At 54.8% G+C, this 8931-nt stretch overlaps 1 protein-coding gene across 1 annotated transcript in view; it reads left to right on the forward strand.

The window, feature by feature from the left end:
• IGSF21 (immunoglobin superfamily member 21) overlaps positions 1–6395 on the forward strand; it is a 233814-nt gene extending 227419 nt beyond the window's left edge. The window contains exons 7-10 of the mRNA XM_044237279.1: positions 4276–4361; positions 4768–4960; positions 5342–5380; positions 6165–6395. Of these exons, the coding sequence (XP_044093214.1) occupies positions 4276–4361; positions 4768–4960; positions 5342–5380; positions 6165–6238 (392 nt within the window). The 3' untranslated portion in view covers positions 6239–6395. The remainder of the gene's footprint in view (positions 1–4275; positions 4362–4767; positions 4961–5341; positions 5381–6164) is intronic.
• Positions 6396–8931: the final 2536 nt, after the last annotated feature.

Raw genomic sequence — 8931 nt, forward strand, 5'->3', positions numbered from 1 at the left:
TCTGCTCAGAAGATCTTTCCTTGCACACCCAATCTCAAACAGCCTCTTCCTCCTGGTCCCATCAACTCCTTGCGTGGCATTATTTCCTGGTATCACATTTATCTCAAGCTACAGGTGTATTATGTATTTCATTATTCGCTGGATCCCCCTCTGGAATTTAAAGTCCATGTGGGCAGGGTCTATACCTGCCTTGTTCGCATGGTCCAAGGCTCAGAACAATCCCTAACATGTTACTTAGTAAGCACCTGCTTAATAATTAATTCATACTCTTCTGGGTTGTTGGGATAATTAAATAAGGCAAATACACACAAAGTGCTCAGCATAGTGACAGGGTAAGTACTCAGTCAATATCAGCTACTGTTATTATTCATCATTGTATCCCCTACATTGCCCTGTATAGTAATTGACACAGATTCGGTGGACAGTATAGAACTATATGTAGAGAGCAGATGAATGAATAGGTGGGTGAGTGGACTGGTAGGTTTATGGGTAGGTTTGTGATGGTTGGATGGATGGATCAGTGATAGATGGATGAGTGGATGAGTAGACGGGCTAGATGGCTGGATGGGTGTGTGAGTGAGTGGGTAGGTAGGTAGATCAATGGTTGGATGGGTAGGTGGGTGGATAAATGGATGGATGGATGATTGGGTGGATGGATGGGGGGCTAGATGGGCAGATGGTTGAGTGGGTGGGTGGATGGATGGATGGATGGATAAGTGGGTCGGTGGGTTGATGGATGGATGGATGGATGGTTGGATGAGTGGATCAATGGATGAATGGGTGGTGAGTGGATGGATGGATGGATGAATGGTTAGGTGGATGGATGGATTAGTGGGTAGGTGAGTGGATGGATGGATGGATGGATGGATGGATGGATAAGTGGGTGGGTGGGTTGATGGATGGATGGATGAATGGATGGGTGGATGGATGGATGAATGGTGGATGGATGAGTGCATGCATGGATGGATGGGTGAGTGTATGAATGGGTGGATGGATGAATGGGTAGGTGGACGGATGGATGAGTGGGTAGGTAGTGGGTGGATGGATGGATGTTTTAGTGAACACCCAGAATTCCTGGAAAAGCCTACAAGGGCTTTTCCAAGAGATTTGACAAGGCTGTTGTAATGCTCTGGAGAGGTAAGGAGGGCAGCTTACATAATCAGGCTCTCTTGCCCTCCTCTGGGCAGATGCATGCCACTTTACATTTCATATCATAGCCTCCTATCTGTCCCCCATTATTATTTTCAGAGCAACTCCTCAAATAGTGTAATATCTATTCTCCCCGCTCACAGGTAAGGAGACTGAGGCCCAGCAATTTGAAGTAACACATCCAAGTCAGACCATCAGAGAGCAGAAGGCCAGGCCCCAACCTTGGGTCTCTGGACTCCTCCTCTTTCTGGAGATCAGGAAAAGTCCAGGGGCTAAGAACATTCCTTTTGGACCTATTCAGTGCTGTGTTTTAGGAGCAGGTGGTGGGCGGGCAGGATTCAGTTTCCAGGAGCTTCTGGTGACTTTCAGGGTTGGGGCAGGGGGGGGGCAGCAACAGTGAGTCTGGCTTGTGGAAGCAGCATTCTATAGGTAGTGGGGATTGGGGGGAGGGGCTGTTGCAGAGGCCCACCTGCTGCAAAGGCACTGGTAGTTGCAATGGCTGCCAGGATGGAGCTCAGAGGGAGGGCGGACCAGACCCCTCTCCTGCCCCCCACTGTCCCTTTGGGTCAGCTCTGCATGGGAGTCCTTGGGAGCAGGCAGCTCAGAAGCCCCAGGGGAAGCCAGCCTCTGCTTTTCCCATCCTCCCCGCCTCCGGGCCTCCCTCCACAGGCCTGTGTGCCATCAAGCCCTGCTCCTGTCACCCCCTTGCCTATGGCAAGGCCAGACCTCTGGCAAGCCACGACCCTCCTGAGGGCCAGGTTTAAGGCCTGCAGAATGGGTTTCCTCGTACCCAACCTCATAAGCACCAGGATGGGTGATAGGCCTGAAATGGGGTCTTGTGCATCTTAGGCTCCCTCTCCTCTCTGTCACTAGGCCTAGGCCTCGGCATGAAGGATCAGGTGGCACACAGGACAGTGAGCAAACTGACCTGCACAGGAAAGGGGTTCACACCTCCTCAGGCGGGGGTGCCCTTGTGCGCCCTCTGCTGGCTGCAGCCGGACAGTGCCATCCCAGAGGGACAAAAAGAGCGGGCGAAATAACTCAGGGCCACTTTTCCCTGTGCGGGGCTTGCACCGGCAAACTCACTTCACAGCCCTTGAGGGTCAAAAAAGAACGGGAGGAAGCTTCTTGACCCCCGTCCCAGGCCCTGCCAGGCCTTGGTTTCCTTACAGGGACAATCCAGAGGTCGGGAAGTTCTAGGAGGTGCTGCACAAGGCGTGGTGCGCAGTAGGCTCCCGGCCAAGGCCAATGTCAGCCCTGCACACCACCGCCTCCCAGACCACCAGCACAGTGGGGCGGGTGGCTGTGGGTGTGTGTGTGCAAAGGTTGCTCTTATTGTTGTCATCGTGCACCTGCGAAAAGCAGGTGCAGTGACTGACCCAAGGCCACACGCCCAAGACCAGAACCTGCCCTGGGATCCCAGGAGCCAGGGCTCCTTTCTCCCCTCCACGGGCGGAGATGGTAGCTGAAGCCTTCCCGGCGCTCCCCCTCTTCCCACCCATGCTTCCCTCAGCCCCATGTGGCACTTCAGATGCCTGGCTCGTGGTTTAATTAATAGTCCTTTAGTTTCGTTCTCGCAGAATGAACTTGGGAGTGCCTGGGGGACCACCCACATTGGCTGGCTGCTTGGATCTCTGCGAGGAGAGCCCAGTGGGAAGGAGAGGCTGGGGAGGAGGCAAGGCCAGGTGGGGGTGATCCCAGGCCAGCCCCAGGGCCTGGGACACAGCTTTTCTCCCGCGCCCTCCCCTGGAAAATGTTCACCAAGAAGGCATGGAGTGGAGGGTGGCCTTCTGCGCCCTTCCTCCAGCCCAGGAAGCCCCCAGCCCCCACAGCCCCTGAACTTCGGCCTCGGCCCCAGGTCCTGGCTGTTCCTTCCCCGGAACCCTCCTCTTGAGTTTCGTGTCTCCACTGAAATGTCAGCTCCTGGGAAGGGACTCTGGCCACCACTCACCCTCGGTACGACTGCAGAACTCTCATGTTTTGGTGCCTTCTGTCTACGTGCTTGTTTGCGCACGGACTGTCTGTCCTACAGAAGTGTATGGCCCTGGCCAGCAGGTGCTCCCAGCTCCACCCAGAGTCAGGCACGGGAGTGGCTCAGGAATGACCTGTTGAACAACTGAAGGCATGAATCTGGAAGAAAGAGCCCCGGGAAGCATGGGAATTAGCTCCATGGGTGACCTTGGATAAGCCCCTTTTAAAACCTGTGTGCCTCGGTTTCCCAAGCTGAACCCAAGGGGACAGGCTCGAGGCCCCCGTGGCTGCCCCAGCAGCTCTCTTAGGCCTGCTTTTCTCTTGTGTACCGGATAGCAAGGACCCTGGTGTCGTGCCGTCAGGCTCAAGCTATAAAGGGCCTTGAAAGAAGAGAAACAAGAATGGGAGGAAAAGGGGAAGACAAAGGCCCATGGAAGGGAATGTTCCCTCCACACCTGTCTACCTCCCCTGCCACTTCCAACCTAGGGATTTCAGAAAACACCACTGGGCAGATTACCTAGTAGAAGGAGCCCTGGAGCAGAGGAGAGAAGAGCTGAGTTCTGTCCTGGCTCCTCCTCACTGTGTGACCTTTGGCAAGTCACTTGCCCTCTCTGGGCATAGTGAACCCAGCTGGGCAGGGGACAGGAACAGCAGAGTCCCGCCTCACCAGGGTTTAGTGCAGGTGGGAGTTTGGGGTGCCTCAAGCAGTCAAGGCTGTGGAAATAGTCGCCCCCCGCTATTTGCAGCTGAGTCGTTTCTGCTCAGAAGTCGTAGACTTCTTTTGAGATATCCCTGACTCCACTGTCCACTGGGCTTCTCTGCCTTGACCCTGGTCACACTGGCTTGTGTCTGTCTTTCATCCCTACTGAGAGTGAACCCCACAATACATGGTGTTCTGGGCACCCCTGAATGCCCAGCTCTCAGACAGGCTTTGACTGACTGCAGGGGTGTAGGGACTAGGTATGAACGGGCCCGGGCATGAATGAATGGACCGGCACCCTCAAGGCTCCTGGTTCTGTGGCAGCTGATCCCAAGGATACTCACCACTGGACTAGAACTTCCTCTTCCATTTTCCCTGAGCCTCCTTTCCTTGCTCAGTCTCCCCTTCCCCATACCTACGTACACCTCTCTGACCTGGCCTTCTTCTCCTTCCAGTTGCCCCCAAAGGACCCAAAATCATGATGACGCCCAGCAGAGCCCGGGTTGGGGACACAGTGAGGATTCTGGTCCATGGATTTCAGGTCGGCCTCTCCCTGAGCATCCGGGAGGCTGGTGGGAGGGGGTAGGGGCACCAGTGGGCACAAGCATCCCAGGCGGCATCTCCAAGAGCCTTCCCTTGACCTTCAGCACTTGCAGCAGGCCTCAGGGTCATGGCCTGTGGGGCAAAATTGGCCTTGATGAAAAATGGCAAGATGTGCGTGCATTTTGCTCTCCCATCCAGAGCTTACAGCAGACACAGCTCATGGACCCTGACTATCTGTTGAGTCCTAGAGTCCTTCTCTTCCTGGTGTCCCAGGGCAGTCACTCCCAACCCATGGGATGGCCCTGTGTTTCCAGCCCTGGCCACGCCAGGCCTCTGACCCCTTCCTGCACTGGCAGAATGGGTCCTCCTGTGACCTGACTCCTGTCCCGCCCTGACCCATACAGAATGAAGTCTTCCCGGAGCCCATGTTCACATGGACACGGGTTGGAAGCCGCCTCCTGGATGGCAGCACCGAGTTTGATGGGAAGGAGCTGGTGTTGGAGCGGGTTCCCGCCGAGCTCAACGGCTCCATGTACCGCTGCACGGCCCAGAACCCCCTGGGCTCCACCGACACACACACCCGGCTCATTGTTTTCGGTACGCCGTCCTGACTGGGGATCGGAAGGACGACCAGGGGCGGGCCTGGCTGGAACTGTCTCAGGGAGGAGGGAGCATCAAGGGATGCTGGGATCCCCTAAATTGGGCCCGAGAGGATGCCCTATGTGAAATACTAGAGTTCCGTGCTGGAAACCAGAGAGCTCTGGGTTCGAATCCCAGACCCAGCACTTCCTAGCTGGGCAACCGTGGGCAAGCTGCTTAACCTCCCTCAGTTTCTGCCTCCGTAGAACCCACTGAGGCCTTCAGTTGTACCGAGAGCTCGCACGTGATGCCCCATGGTGGGGGCTGGGTACTGGGGAGCTCTTTTACCAAGTTCTGAATGCTGCCCCCATCCGCTTCTCTTCCTGTTCTTTCCAACAGAAAACCCAAATATTGCAAGAGGAACAGAGGACTCCAATGGTAAGTCCTCACTCTCAGAGCTGTTAGCCTGAAAGCGAGTGAGTTGCAAGGCTCCAGGACGCCCTGTTTCCCCAGCCGCCCCTTCGCATCCCCTTGCCTTTCCCGAGCCTTAAGCAGGCGGCTGTCCTCCAGTTCACCAGTCTGGGTCAAAGGCGGTCAGGAGTGGGTGCTGAGGCAATAAGTGGGGGGGGGGACTCAGAACCCCAAACCAGCCAGTGGGGATTTCCAGGGACCTAGAGTGCCCCCTTCCCTCCCCACCACTGTTATCCACAATGAAATCCAGCTCTCTTAGCTCAGAGAACTTAGTGCCCTGGCCCCAAGAGGATATGTCCAGAACTGACCATAGGGTTGTGCCTGCTCCCCCGCCAGGCTTGGGACCACTCCATAGGGCAGTCAGGTGCCCCTGCTGGAGACTTTGATACTGTCCTCCTGGAGCTGCTACCCCATGGCACCCAGACCCTGCCCCCCAGCCCCCCAGCCCTCCCCTCCTCACACTGAGCCCACCGCACATTTCACCATGGAGGTCCCTGCACCTGGTCCCCACTGGATGATCCCATGGCCACCAGGCTCAGCCCAGCAGCCCCGGGACAGAGAAGGGGTCACACCCATTTTGGTGCGACAGGTGGCAGAACTGGGATTTGAACCCAGTACATCCTGTTGCTGAATCCAGACTCCGTGGGGGCCCTTTGAAGCTCTGCCATTCTGGGATCCACACCCTGCCACACCCACCCGGGTCGGTGGCCCCGACCCTGACCCTGACCCTCCTCCATGCCGCCCAACCCAGGTTCCGCTTCTGGCCCTCCCGGCGTCTGGCTCACCTTGGTGCTTGCCCTGACAGTGGTCCTGGAGCTGACGTGAAGGCTCGGCCCCCATTCCGGCCACTCCACCCAGCACTGACATCTCTGCGATCGGTTTTCATTTCTTTTCTAAACTATTTCCAGTCTGTTCTTAGTCTCTTTCTGTCTGTGTCTTGGCTTCTTCAGTCAGTTTAATTAAAACAGAACAATTTTCCCCACCTTTGTCTGTGGCTCTGAATTCTTCATTAATTGGGTGACCGCAGCTGTTGGGACGGGCACTGGGGAGGGGTGAGGAGGACACGGAAGAGAAGCTCCTCCCAGGAAGGGGAGCGGAGCTGTACCTCATTACCTTCCGCAAGGCTTAGCTGCCGGATGCGGGAAGTAGCTGGAAACTGCCAGAAAAGCCAAGGCTCCTTGGGGCCAAGTGTAACAGTCAGCAGTTACCACAATAGTGCTGTATACCAAACCAGCCCAAACCTCAGTGGTAGGCAACAATGCACGTTTATGATTATTATGTTCAGGTTCAGGATAAAGCCATTCCACTGATCTAGCCGGCTTGTGGCAGGTGCATTGCATGAGGGAGTGAGTGGACCAGCACCTCTCAAAGGGCCGGCTGTGGGCCAGGTCCTGTGCTAGTCATCCAGGCTGCAGAGACAGGCAAGATGTGCTCTTACCCTGAAGGAGCTCATGATCCAGTGAGGGGAAAACATTTACCCAACCAGCCGAGGTAAGTCAGTGGGATGAACATTCGGCAGACCGCCCCCCACCCAGGGCTGTGGAGCACTGACTTGGGAGAGATTCTTCCCGCTGGGGTAGGGGAGGCAGGTCAGAGGAAGCCAAAGAGAACAGATGCCAGATAGACACCAGAAGCCAAAAGAGAGGTTGGCCAGGCAGAGAATGGAGGAGAACATTCTAGACAGAGGGAACGGGATGAGCAAAAGCTTAGAGGGAGGACAATTTACCATGTCCTGCGGGGATAGACAAGAAGTTATATCAGTGCTTCCCAAAGTACATTAATTCATTTGACGAATATTATGAAGCAGGTGCCATGGGTCAAGAAGCATGACGAACACTGCAGATTAATGAGGAACACAGTCGTGTGGCTCTGGTAGTTGTCAGTTGCCACAATGCTGCTGCATAACAAACATCCCCAAACCCCCAACAGTGGCAGCTTTTTATTATTTCCATTATGCAGCTGGTCTGAGCCAGGTTGAACTGATTAAGGCTGGGCTCCCTTTCACATCTGCAGTCAGCTGGAGGCTGTCTGGACTAGGGTCACCTTCCCTGGGATGACTCGGCTCTGCCTCATCTCATTTGTCATCCTCCAGCAGTCCAGCCCATGGAAGGCAGAGGAGCAAGAGAGAGCCAAAGCATACAGGCCCCTTGGGGTCCAGGGGAACCTATACTCCTGTCCCTTCTACTGATTTTGTTCACCAGTGGAAGTCGTAAGGCCAGCCCAGCTTTAAGGGGTAGAGAAATAGGTGGACATTTTTTTTTTTTAAAGATTTTATCTGTTTAGTTGTTTAGGAAGAGAGAGTGCACATGCAGAGGGAGGGGGAGAGAGAGAGGGAGAGAATCTCATGCAGACTCCACGCCAAGCTCAGAGCCTGACTCAGGGCTCCACCCCATGACCCTGAGCTGAAAAATGTGAAGTCACATTGCATAATGTATGGACATAAGTGAGGAGGCAGAGTTAGAACCATTTTGGCCACCTATGGGATCCATTCATTCAATAAATATTTGCATGCCTGCATGTTGCAGGTGGATAGTGATGTCTAAGCAGATGATTTTCAAGTGTTGGGGGCTCTCAGATGTTCATCAGTATAAATATCCGGGCCAGATCAGCAGGCGACAACCACACAGTGCCACCAGGCTCCTCATCCTACTTCCTTCTTCTCCAAAGCTCTGTTCTATCTCACTGGAGCCACCGGCCTCCCTCTGCTACCTGCCAGCAATTTACCTAAGCTTCTGTCACACAATGCCTTTGCCTGTTTTCTGGAAGGAATAAGAAAAAAAGATTTGTTCCCTCTCTTTGCCTTAATAGAGGGAAGCCCATGTAGGCATGAAATTGGAATTGCTTTGCCCTATTAACGGTGCGGTCGTTGGGCTCCACTGACCCCTGAAGTGCATTAATATCTCAGCAGCAAGTGGATGAAGTACATAAAGTGGCTGGGGACACGCCCGAAGAAAGCCAGCTGAGTGCCCTGGGAGATGGGCTGGCCGCCCACTCTGGACTCCGAATCTGAGGACTCGGTGGCCCTGAGCAGACTGGAAATAGTGCTTTGTTCAGCCTGGGATTGAAGGGAGGGAAGGAGGGATGCGTAGGGCAGAGCTCAGCCTCAGAGGGCAGAGGGGTCCTTCATTTCTTTATCTGCTCTTCTCATCACTCATTTGACAGATCTGAGCATCCCCCTGGCCCGGGCCGATGCCAGGCGGGGAGATGCAGATCGTGCCATCAAAGAGCTCCCAGCCCATCGGGAATGACAGACTGAGGGGGAAAGGACTGCAGTGCCACGTAGTACGTGTTGGAATAAATAGGTGAGAGAGCACGGTGGGGTCAGAGAAGGAAAGAGAGATCGTTCTCACTGGGGAAGGTCAGGGGAGGCCTCTAGGAGGTGGTGACATTGCAGCCAGGCTTCGAAGGATAAGAAGTCCATTCTGCAAACTTCAGTTTAGCCCTAGGTCCTTCCGAGCCCCTGAGCTGTTTCTCAAGCACCAGGTCGTTGGGAAGCAGAAGGCTGCAAGGTGGCTTTG

This window comes from Neovison vison, chromosome 2, assembly GCF_020171115.1.
Source record: "Neovison vison isolate M4711 chromosome 2, ASM_NN_V1, whole genome shotgun sequence".
Classification (NCBI taxonomy): domain Eukaryota; kingdom Metazoa; phylum Chordata; class Mammalia; order Carnivora; family Mustelidae; genus Neogale; species Neogale vison.